General features: G+C 42.3%; 1 protein-coding gene across 1 annotated transcript in view; it reads right to left on the bottom strand.

The window, feature by feature from the left end:
* The window catches only part of LOC122781660 (neuropilin-1a-like), an 80,706-nt gene that overhangs the window by 42,348 nt on the left and 25,481 nt on the right, over window positions 1–12,877 (bottom strand). The window contains exons 3-4 of the mRNA XM_044045568.1: window positions 10,724–10,905; window positions 4–52 (exon numbers count right to left, since the gene is read on the bottom strand). Coding sequence (XP_043901503.1) covers window positions 4–52; window positions 10,724–10,905 — 231 coding nt within the window. The remainder of the gene's footprint in view (window positions 1–3; window positions 53–10,723; window positions 10,906–12,877) is intronic.

Genomic DNA, 12,877 nt, shown 5'->3' with positions numbered 1-12,877 from the left:
GGCGTCTTGATGACTCCCCGGGGAGCTGTGAAGTTTCTGGAGCATTCTGGACCTGCGAGGGCAAGAGGAGGAGGAGGAGGAGGAGGAGACACAGAGGAGGTTTGTAAAATGTCACCGTATGTTTGGACAGAGCGAACTGTCAGAGGTCAGAGGTCATGGCCCTTTCTCTCATCACTGTCACTTTGAATTTAACTTTTCTTGCTGTCAAGTGAAAAAAAGACTTCATTGTTGCATTGATTTTTTCTTTTCAAAATAAAAGCACTTAGCTTTGCAATGCTACTCTGATTTAAATCCCAACTTTATGAGACTTTGGTGCCTGATATAGTTCGCACTTTATTCAGTTTTGTATTAATATACTGATGTTTTTGTGCGGCGTTGCTAAAAACAGTGTAGACATTGTAGAAATGCACAGGCAAAGTGAAATAAAGTGTTGGCTTCTTTTTGAAGTTTTTAACTTTTAGTGTCCCAAAGCACTTTTACAGCTGTGACCTCTGTGCAGAGTGTTTTTTATGTCATGTTATACGAGACACTTTGAAATAAATGAAGAAGAAATTCAAGGGGGGAAAAAAAGCCTCACTGCACATGAAACTATATTTATTTGCATTTTTCTGAAGTGCTAATGAGAATAAAGACATTAAAGCAACAGCGCAGCAATAATAAAACCTGCTGCTAAAGTAAAACACGACAACAACACACTCAACACACTAATACCATCTCTGTTGTGATGGTTTCCTCCCCTGTTGGAGTCCCGGTTGTGTCTGTGTTGTGACTGTAGTGACATGATGGACAACACACACACACACACACACACAGAGACAGAACAGACGAAGACAAGCTGAAAGGAAACGTATCGCCACCAGAACAGACTGATAAATCAGTCAAGAAAACGTCACGTGATGTGATGCAAAAATGTCAAACTGAGTTTTTAATCAAGACACAAAATAAAGACGAGGTCGAAGTGAAATTACAACATGTTATTCACTTTCTTTGTTTTGAAAGTCAATTAAAATAGATATAGAAAGCCTTTATATTCATTATACAGTGTACAACTATATTTAAAAAGCTTGCTGATATATGTATTTAAATATATACTTTTTATATATACTATTTTATTCATGAGATTTACATTAACACATAAAACGACACGATTTTAAGAGAAAAAGCCAATATAAAAACATCAGAAACAAAAAAAACATTGTCAGCTGCTGTTTTACAATGCCTGACAATTATGTGTAATTTATCACACTTTCATTCATGCGTTCACACATCCAGTCACACCATGCAGTGTTGAAATCATCAGCTGTGGTGTGTTTACATTCTTGTGTTCATCCTCATGTTGTCGTGCGGCGCCGTGACGTTAATTATGATCAGAGTTACGGTGGAAAAAAAAGTCAAGACGAAGCTTCTCGTGTGACATGAATGTTACATGAGATGAGGCGATAAATCTGTTTTATTTTACATCAAGTGAAATCGTTTTCATTTAGCAGATATTTAAGATAAAATGAGGATACTTGATGTTTTTTTTATAAGTGTAAAATCACCTGAATGAATTTGCTTTTCATTTCCCCAGAAAAACTTCATTACTGTACTTCTGTACTTTACTTTGTTATTTATATTTCTAGCAGCTTTTACTTTTACTCTTTGTTACTCGTTATTACCAAATAAAATCAGAAGAAGAAGAGTCGGTATTATGGTCTGTATTTATATAGAGCTTTTCTAGTCTTGATGAGCTGCTTTACACTACAGTTTTCACACATTCATACGCTGCATCATAGGGTTAAGTGTCTTTTACACATAACTCATATAGCAGAGCCAGGAATTGAACCCACAACCTTCCGGTAGAAAGACAGCTCACCCTACCACTGAGCCACCTAACGCCTCACTTTCGTAATACTTTTACTTCTTAAACTTAAGAACATTTTATGTCAGAAAATGACTTTTGATAGTTAAAAAATGATGTAAAATAGCATCACAAATGTCGCCATTGCTGGAATTTGACGCAATATCGTGATACAATTTTACCGCCCCGACTGAACAGATGTTGTTTTCCCCACACAGTTGGACTTTTTCCACTTGACTGACTGACACTTGCCTCCTGACCAGACTTGAAGCTGAAGTGGCCTCCAGGTCATTCGAGTTTGAGACCCCTGACCTAGAAAGAGCATTTATTAGCTATATGTATCTGGAGCAGGGTCAGCTTTACCGAGGGCGCCATTTAGACCACCATTTAGACCACCAATTGAAGCATCTACTGAGTCTTGATGTGAACCGAAGGCTATTCAGCTGCAACTTGCAATGAATGCCAAATTTCACACACTGTACCTTTAACAGTGTAACAGTCCTTTGTGACACATTCTTCTATAAAAAGCAAAACCGATGCCAGAAATATGAGCCGAGAGTCACATGGTCCTCGTGATTACAGGATAATGACATGAATGACAAAGATTTCAGTCATGTGACTCGAACGCATCCTGAGAAAAGCACAAACAGAGCAGCTGGCCAACATGGCGGCTCTTGTGTCTTTGCCGTTTCCCCCCACAGTCACATCGTCGCTGTCACTGCTGCTCATGTAGAAATCTCTGCGTGGGCTCGCATCGCTGCTCACGCCTCACTCGTAAATGTGACACGAGCGAGGTTACAGGACGGTGACTGGCCGCTGCAGGAGGAGGAGGAGGAGGAGGAGGAGGAGGAGGTGTGAATGAGGGTCAGGGACTCCTCAGAGGCAGAGACACACAGAGTGTGTGTGTGTGTGTGTGTGTGTGTGTGTTGGGGGTGAGAGTGTCTTGTGTTGCCAGACCAGATGTGACCTGCATGTTATCTGAGCATGCCTATAAACAAGAACACACAGAGGTTTGCACAGCTATTCTTCTTAGGACTCTGCATTGACTTCCATTCATTTGGACAGCCTGAACAAAGCGTTACCCCTAAACCTTAACCAGTTAACCATAACCAGTTAACGCCTGCCCCACACGCAACAAAGAGATCGGAATATAAACAGACTGTTGTCAGCGGCAGTTAATAGCTGTTGTGTGCGCGTGCGATGTTTTGTGCTGAGAAATGCAAAAAAACCTGAAAAGACAGAATCCACTTGGCTTCTACAAGTTACAATAATAATATAATAAAATTTAAATATAAATAAATGAGTGCTTTATCATTCTCTGCATTTAACCCATCCTCGACTAGAAACCTTCCTAGGATTAGAAGCAGCGCCTGGGGAGCGATGATGGGGGCTGGGTCTCTTGCTCAGGGGTAGCCCAGCCCTTTTTTGACCTGGTGGGGACTTGAATTAGCAACCGTCCGGTTACAAGCCAAGTTCCCTTTCCACTCGTCCACGGACTGCCCATGGGCTGTTACGATTCTAAACAAAAGTTTAGTTTAGTTTCCCGGTCGACTCGCTCTCATAGGTTATCGCCGGATTCTGCTCACGCCCCCAATCGCAAAAGTCGTAAGAACATCAACATAAGTTTAATACTTACGACTTAAAATACTAACAGAAAATAATCTGTTAATCCCTCACACTACAGGATCATTTTGGCCAGATAATCTGTTCAAATCCCACCCACAATCGTCGGAAGGGTCAGAACGGGACCGAAATCTGACCCATTATCCTCTAGTGTGGGGCGGGCTTTAACTTAACTTAACTTAACTTAACTTAACTTAACTTAACTTAACTTAACTTAACTTAACTTAACTTAACTTAACTTAACCACAAGTCAAATCTTAGCCCTCAACTTGACCAGTTCTGCCTCACTGGGACCCAGTTTTGGTCTCCCATAAGGACTATTGTGTTCCTGACAAACCTGACTAACCCTTACCACAAAAGGTCCTGATGAGGTAACATATACAAGAACACACTTCCACACCCCCACACACACATGCTGTGGACTCCTCCCTGTTGACACAGGTGGTGTCATTAACAGGCCGACATGATGAATGATGTGAACGGATGAGCGGTGAAGGGATGCGTCGGGCTTCGATGCTGCTCAGCTGGCACACTTTTGTGTGTGTGTGCATGTGTGTGCGTGTGCGTACGTGCGCGTGTGTGTGTGTGCGTGTGTGCGTGTGCGTGTGTGCGTGCGTGTGTGCAGATAGATAGGAGAAAATTATGATTATACTGTACGCCCATCAGAAATAGGTCAGAATGTGGATCAGGAGTAGGAGTGGGTCGTCCACTCACCGGAGTGTCTGAGGTTTGATCCCCGGAGCCTCTGGTTCATGTGAACGTGTCCTTGGTGAACACTAATTAGTCTGTGAATGATATGTAATGTAAAAAAGATGCGCGGCATGAATGTGTGTGTGTGTGTGTGTGTGTGTGAATGAGAGAAATCTGTACTATCAGGCCTTTAGCTGGCTGGTTATTGAGGTCTCCAGAGAGGAGAGCCGCTGTAGCTTCACATGTGAACACAAGCTCCAGCCTAAAGTGGGTCACCTGGAGGACGGACCCGAAACACCTGCTGATTCCTGGAACATCACTGACGACGTGTCCACCAGTATCAGGGCAGAGTGTGTTTGCACAAACGGAGCGTTACCTGGAGACCATCGGCCAAGCTTTTCTTTTCAGGCAATCTAAAAATAAACATAAATATCTGCTGCTTGTCCTTTTTAATGTGGCTGATCCGTTTATTATAACGCACATTCATCCCAAAATAAAAACCGACTTGGCGAAGAAAACGTCGCAAAACATGAAATGAGGAGATTCAGATAAAACCTGTTTTTACAGTTTAACAGTTCAACCCTTCTGTAGAAGGGTTTGGCATGTGTAGTGTGTGCCAATCTGTCCAGGGTGTGACCCCGCCCCTTTCACCCAGCAACCCCCGCAGCCCTGGTGTGGACGATAAAGCGGTAGAAGATGGATGATGGAGTTTTGCGCCCATATACTTGTCATTACGGTAGGACTTCCACGGAACAGTTGAATCACTGCCAGGTATATGGAAATTGAAAGTTATCAAGTTATGAATCAGCTGTGGTTCTCAAACCGTGGTCATATCGTTCCATTTGTGCGCGTTTGTGCGTGACCAGCGGTCGTCCTCTGACGCGTTTCCGCTTTTTGTAAACCGAACACTGTTCACATCTCGTCCGTCACTGGCCAAATCCCGTGTCCATCCATCTTTGTGCTTCTTTCATGTTTTTTTTTTATTTTTTCATCAACAACCCTTCAATCAACTGAAGCGGCTTGACGAAAAGAAGAAAAAAGAAAAGAAAAAGAAAAGCCTCCGCCTCCCCCGCGTCCGCCGACTGAACCGCTGAGACATGTGTTTCTGGTTTGAAAAGCTGCAATAAAGGCGGAGAGTCGGTTCAAATATAGTGACAGGACGCTGCAGCCGCCTCACGCGGCTATCGTTTATGAATGATGTGTGTTGTGTGGTCAGCAGAGGGTGGAGCTATGGTGCCGGTGGTTGTGGTTATAAGAGACGAATGCAGCCCCAGCGCTCATTAGGCCAGAGATTTGCAAACCACAGCCGAGCTCTATCTTTAATACCAAACAGAGGCTTGTCATCTGAACGAGGAGTGCGGTTTTTTTATGGTGGAGCTTTGGGATTTTCTCATAGTAATGACATATGTATGTGTGTGTGTGTGTGTGAGAGAGAGAGACAGACAGAGAGAGACAAGGCAAATGAAGCACTTTCTCATCTGCCACCTCTTTGGCCCAGTTCAGACTTGATATTAATATCCATCCTGAGAGATCACGTCGCAAGGTCACAACGCTAAGTACATCTGTTCACAAAGGATATTGGGATGCGTCCTGAATGTGTCGCCGGTGACTAATTCCACCGCTGCGTGACGATCAGTGCGCATAACGTAAAGAAATCAACAAACGTGCACTGAAGAGTGTGGAAACACTTCCAGATGGGACGTAAAGGCCCATTTATCCTCTGTTTATCATCCGTTTTACGTCTGTCCCTCAAACGTTATCTCCCGTCGCTCAACCTACTGACGCAATAGTTCCTCTAGGGGGCAGTTCTGAGTACGAAGTAGTGATTTTTACTAGGGTTGATCTGAAATAGACTGAAGCATGAGCAGATTTTAAATGGTAAATGGTAAACTTAGGCGTAATATTGTTGAATAGGCGTGTATTATTTTCCTCAATAAATTTTAGGTTGTTTTGTAAAAATTGACTTCTAAACAATGGGAAACAATGGCTGTTAATAGGTTAATATGCTGGAGCTCAAATTGCTGTGTATGTGGCCCCTAAATTATAATGACTTAGACACCAGTCATTATGGACTCTTCTTCGTTGTTTTCCTGACTGACTATTGACTCTATACTGCCCCCACAGTTTATACCCCAGTGGTATATAACTAGAGTATAAATGGGCCTTTCAGGTGTGTTTTCACCTCATAGTTCCAGGAACCAGAAATCAATATAATTGCAGAATTACGCTCAATACAAACACAGTCTGAGATTTTTGTCAAAAATAATGTGACGATTGAAGGTTTAACTATTTTACCATTGAAGAACAAAAACAGCGAGAGACACAGAGACACAGAGAGAGAGAGGGGGAGAGGGGGGAGAGAGAGGGGAGGTCTCCACAGAGTGCAGTGTTTGTAACCAGCTCCATTTAGCAGCCGGTTTCAAATATGCTGCTCTGACTGTAATGGATTTTAAATGTGGCGAGAGGGAAGGTGGCAGCCTGGCAGGGGGAATTACCTGAGTGACCACAAGAGCTGTTTTTAACTTGTTAGACGGTGGAGGAGTTGTATTGAGGCCAACACACACACACACACACACACACACACACACACACACACACACACACACAATACACATGCTGCCCTAGTTTCAGAGCATCCATCTCATCTGCAGGTCACTCCTGTTGCCTCCAAGGACAAACAGCCCATTAGCTAAATGAGCCTGGGGTCCCGTGCACCTGTCGTGTCACACACACACACAAACGCATCAGTGCGTACGCGCGGAAACACAGCGCACGTGGCGACGCTAAACAAACAAGACACGGCGGCGACACGTGCACAGCCCAGTCTCCACGATTACACAGTATGTTTCTATAACTGAGCTCATGTTTGCATGTATATAATATAGTATGGTATTATATATATATATGTATGTATATATATATATATATATATATATATGTATGTATATACATATATATACATATATACATACATATATATACATATATATACATATATGTATATATATATACACTGTATAGTATAATACTAGTATATAGTAGTGTAGTATGTCTGTGTGACTCTTTTCACACATGCACTGATGACATTTTGTGTCACCTGAAAGAAAACATCATGGTTTTACTGTATCATCAGCATCATCCCCTCCACTGAGACAACGGAGAGGACGGTAACCATGGACGTCTGCCAGCACCCAAACACGTGCTCGAAAGAACACAACGAGGGCAAGACCGCAATGGACTGTGGGATCAAGCGCTCGCTAAACCGGCGCCGACCCTCGTTGGCTATGAACGGGACCGCGGGCGTGAACGAGCGTGTGGAGATATTGTTTCTGTGTAAGAATCTCTACGTTTTTTTTAAGGAAATCACTTCAGGCTGCAACAGAAACAACAAATGGACATTTAAAAACTGGGGGAAAAAAAAACAATCATATGAGTGAATCTAGTTTACCAATATTTCTTGAAATTAAATAAATAAAAACGTTTTTTAATTAAAAAAATTATTCTGACGTGACCTTAAATGACACTTTAATTAAATGAAAACCTTTCCCTTTCATTAAATCTTTCTGCCGACTCCATTTTCGAGAAACAAACGTGTCGAGGAGCAGTTTCTTCTCCTTCAAAGCTGATAGTTTGTTGACCCACTTTCAGAGCTAATACACGGCTTTTCTGAAAACATCCCGTCATTCATCAGTCACATTGTGCAGCCTGATAAGAAAAGCTGATCCAAGCAGACTTTAAAGTTTTCTGGTGCGAGAAGTTCTTCTCCTCTCGAGTGCAGTGAATGCAGGAGCTCCAGAGTGAATTGTGCCTGTATTACTCCCTCACTTCTCATTTAAGTACAAAGGAGCACTTGCCTATCTATTTTTCATTGTGCAAAACAGGACTTTTCAACATAACATCCACCCTGGGATTGTTATTCCTGGATCCTGTGATTCTCTGAATAGTTATTGCTCTCCGGGGGTGAAAACAAAAAAAAGAGAGAGAGAGAGAGAGAAATCTAACGTCAACACATGTTCCGTTTTTATCTGATTTATCTCCAGTCTCCACTGGTGGCAAATCAAGTGGTCACAGGAGACTTGGTGTTTTGGCGGCCACTCAAGTGGACCCAAGAGGGAAGCGCAGATACAGATGTAGGACGCGCGAGCAAGGTTCCTTCCTTGACAGGCGCTGTTTATGTAAGACTATCCTTCTAGCATCCTGTCCCAGCTGGGAATCACTGCTGCTCCATTGGAATTGTGGGTCTTTGAGTTTGTTTGGCCTGAGGCGCAGAGGTCAGTGCACCAGAGGTTCTTCTCTTCAACTGTGTGGACGACCTTGGCCAACATTGGTGCGTGCCTTTAGGAACACTTTTAGCCCCGTTATCTTCTCAGAAAGGTTATTTGAGGGGAACGGGTAAGAGTTTAAGCAAACAACCGAGAAATCATAAAAGCTTCTGGCCTCACTTTTAACCCTCCTCCCGTGTTCGGTCTATTCTGACCCATTTTCTAACAGCAAGTATAAATATTGTTTTTATCAACATATTGCCACAAGAGCTCCTGATATCCTCCACAATAAGCATCTGAGCGAATGAAATTGCTTTTCCTGGTCAAGAAAATGACCACCATAGGAAATGAATAGAAAACAACGATATTATGTTCGTTCAGCAGATGGAAAACATTCACGTACTCACAAACACGTCCTCAAGCCCACACCCTGTCACCACGGGTGGGCTGTGAACAATGAAATAAGGGAGGGTTCAAGGAACCGCAGAGGAACGTTGGACTTGTGTCCTCTGTTCTTCAGAAACACTCCACCTTAACAAAACTACCCAAACATTACGGTTACACGTTTTCTCCTCTCACATTTCCAAGTTATAGCTCTTTGCTTTTTTAGAAGAAAAGAGATCTTTGGTCTTCAATACCCACACGAATATGGTTCAACTGTTGACAAAGCTAGAAGTCATAGATGAATGTTTTGAAAAGGAGAGACAAATGGATGATAATTGGTTTAAATAGTTGTGAAATAATGTTTGACACATGTGCAGCGGGCTGGAGCTCTGACATTACAAATGTGCTTCTGCCAAAAACAACAGCTGTAAACATGTCATCATTCATTTATAAAGTTCAGGACACACACAGAATCCAGAAGAGGTGCAGGAGTCTACTTCTCTCTCAGGTCATTTGATTTTCATTTAGATTATTATGAAACAACTGATCAAAAATGCTCAGAACGTGTTGCCGTAAACTGCACGATCCCTATCCAATGAAATACAAGACAGTCAAATGATGAAGCTAAACTATAGAAATATTTTAATCATAATAATTATAATAAGTCCTTTAGCCCCATTTAAGTATATCTTTCTTGTCTTGATGCACTTCTTGCCACGTTGTATAAAGACATTGCCAGTATCAGTCTGATAAAACTGCATCCTTCCTTCCTGTGATAATGAAAGCTAATAACTCTCCACCTGCTGATTTTCTTTTCCCTTTATGAGCAGCGGTAAAACTCAAATAAACACAAAAAAACAACAACGCTGAGGCCAATTAGTCCAATGTTTTACAAATCGTGCCTGAGTCTTTTCTCAGCAAATATTATAACTATTCATAAGAATGAATAGAATGAACAGAGAGGCTGTAATAAAAGTGAATTTGCCTGTATCTGTTACTATTCCCCTCCTGAAATATGTCAAATGGCTACAAAGAGTTCATTGTGGATTCTTTTTCCTCAGGTGTAGGTGGTGATGTGCGACACTGATCCAAAAGGCTGCAGCACACAGCGGAGTCGTGTGGAAACTTGGCTTTACTACGCACAGCTGAATTTAAATTGGCTGTTTTCCACAGGGCGACTCATCACTTTCAGCGCAGGGTGTGGAAAACAGCAGCGCGACTGCAGCAAACCACCTCCTGTCCCTGGTTTAGGGTTTTCTCGCTGACGCAGGGACACTCCAGCGGTCGTCGAGGGAAACCACCGGCGTTCATTGTGTCGGCGGCGTTTCCACCGACGACATATTTGTCCGGACAGAAATCACACGATAACGAAATCAAAACGAATAGACAAGGACTGAAACTATGACGAAAGCTATTACCCATACATTCATTTTCCTCATGAAACTGTAAAAACGCTAAAAAGTGCTGACGTTTTCATGAAAAACAAGATACTTTGTAGACTACGAGGAGCGACAACCACCAGAAAACTTCAAAACACTTGAAACGATGAAATTTGTTGACGGAACCTTCTGTGTTCATTTCGTCTTACGATGACGGACGAAACATAGCAATACCACCGGAAATCGTGGGGGCAGTATAGAGCTAATCAGTCAGGAAAACAACAAAGAAGAGGCTTTACACGGCGTTTAAAAACGGCAAAAGTGTTTCAAAGAGAGACGGTGTGTGGATTTATATCCGTCTAAACTCAGTCTATATCAGATCAGCACAAGAAAAGAACCTCTTCAGTCTACGCACCGCCCTCTAGAGGAAGTATTGTGTTGACGTCCATACAAGCGACAGTGACAATTTCAAAATTTAAGGCTCAATAAAAAAAGTTGCAGTCCCTGGAATCAACACCAGAAATGGACCACGGAGCAACACTGACCTGTCTTGAAGACCTCGTAGCGAACAGAGAATCCAGCTCCGTGCGTCTCGTAGTCGGAGACAAACTTGATGAGCAGTTGGCCGCCGCTGGAGATGATCGGCGACGGCGCGATCTTCCCGCAGAACTTTCCCAGCATGGGCGAAAGCTCGTCCCCGCCGTTATAAACCTCCACGTAGTCGTACCTGCGAGGAGGGGAGAGGGGAAACGGGTTAAGTTGCGTCCGAGTTGTGGAAAAGTACCTCATGTTTACATGAACGCGAGCTCGTAATTGATTATTTTAAATTAACCTTTTGCCAGCGGATTATTGAGCGCCGCAGTTTGTGCCTCCGCGGTGTTTTATTGCAGACACTTTGCTCGAATGCACACAGCTGCTGAACACATGCATGAGTAATCGCTGTTTCTGACTGGGCCTAATTTAAAACTGCTCCGAGCGAGCCCAACTTGATTAGTGGCGATGCAATTTTAAAGAGGTATTCCGCTAATTTTACACATGTGAAAGTCAGTTTACAAGAGTGCAGATGTTAAACAGGAAGCCGGGGTTACATCGTCTTTACATCCTTCAGCTTTTTAGAGGAACACACATCAATTCAGAGTGATGTTTTACTGTCAAATAGATATGGATGGATTCAGCGCCAACACAGATATATAAAATTCATTTATTAAAAATAGCAGCATTGGTTTTGATGATGTTGCTGTCAGGCTTTCATGACAGGTGAAGGATCCATTTTTATCATAACATTTACATAACTTAATGATCAATCAGTGCAGTAGCCGGAATGTTTTTCCTCCTTTGCACAGGTAAAGGAAAGAGAAGAATGGGACAGTAATATTATAACTGCCATAAAACTTCCCCCAAAAATATGTTTATATCTGCAAACACAGATGCAGGGTATCTATACGTCTGTGAAAGTCCCACATTGACTGATTTTAGAATGAGCCTGGGCTCCATTTATTATTAAAAAACAATCTGGTCGAGCTGACCACGTTTGATATCTGAAATCTGGGAATCCCAGCAGCTCTGTCAGACGCAGCAGCTGTAAAGTGAAACTGAATAGGAGTACATTCAATCTCAAAATCCAAACCTATATCTATATATGTATATATATATATATGTGTGTATATATATATATATCTATATATGTATATCTATATACACCTAGATGTATATCTAGGTGACAGACGATGTTGTGTGCATGTAAGACAACAGAAATAAAGAAAAACATTGGATGTGACAGAGCAGAGATGAGTGTGGTGGTGAGACGGGCAGGAGCAGAGAGTGAGTGAGGCGGCGATAAAAGAGATATGAAGACGCGGCGCTGTGAGTCTCCTGTGGATCCCAGCGAAGGACTTCATCAGTCTCGCTTTCCGCGTGGACCTCCCACCGTCGCTGCAGGACCTCATCCTTTACCAGCTGACACACCCCTGTCCGCCCACGATGAACTTCACAACATCTCGAGAGTGTGTTTTGAACGTGTGTGTGTGTGTGTGTTTGTTGTTGTACGTTGCGTAAAAACGGGACAGTAAATATGTCTGTGTTACTTTTCTGTCTACACAAGCATTTTAGTAACTCAGAAGTGAAGGTTTTTGTGGAAATAGCTGTCAATCACCCTGGTGTCCACTCATATGTGCCATACTTTATTGCCCATTTGCCTCTAAATGGTGACATAAATCACAAAATCAACATGTTCTATTGAAGAAGAGCTGAAACTAGCGAGTGAGACAATAAACTCTGCTTATTATTATTCTTCTTAAATTCTTATTATAATCATTTTCTTATTCTTACTATCATTAATTTCATTTTCTACACATCCTGGTACAGTAGTACTTCTGATTTTCCTTCAAGTACCACCAGAGGAAGCTCGTACCACAGTACCACAGATTGAGAACCATGGCTCTAAACTCACAAAATGCTACAGAATCCATCCTTTCCTGTGACATTAAATCCACAACAGTCAGAATCCACTGCAGGAACAAACACCCTCTATTCCAAGTCAGGTATAAAACACTTTTTGCTTTTTTTTTCTGCAGCACAGTAAGACACAGCTGAGTGCGTCACACACACACACACACACATGTTCGACATTCATGACTTGAGGGGACATTGCATTGACTTACATTCATTTCTTGGAGACTTACTCTAACCTTAACCACAAT

Source organism: Solea senegalensis, linkage group LG1 (assembly GCF_019176455.1).
Source record: "Solea senegalensis isolate Sse05_10M linkage group LG1, IFAPA_SoseM_1, whole genome shotgun sequence".
NCBI classification, from domain to species: domain Eukaryota; kingdom Metazoa; phylum Chordata; class Actinopteri; order Pleuronectiformes; family Soleidae; genus Solea; species Solea senegalensis.
The sequence above is the reverse complement of the archived record's forward strand: the minus strand, read 5'-3'. Positions and strand labels throughout refer to the sequence as shown.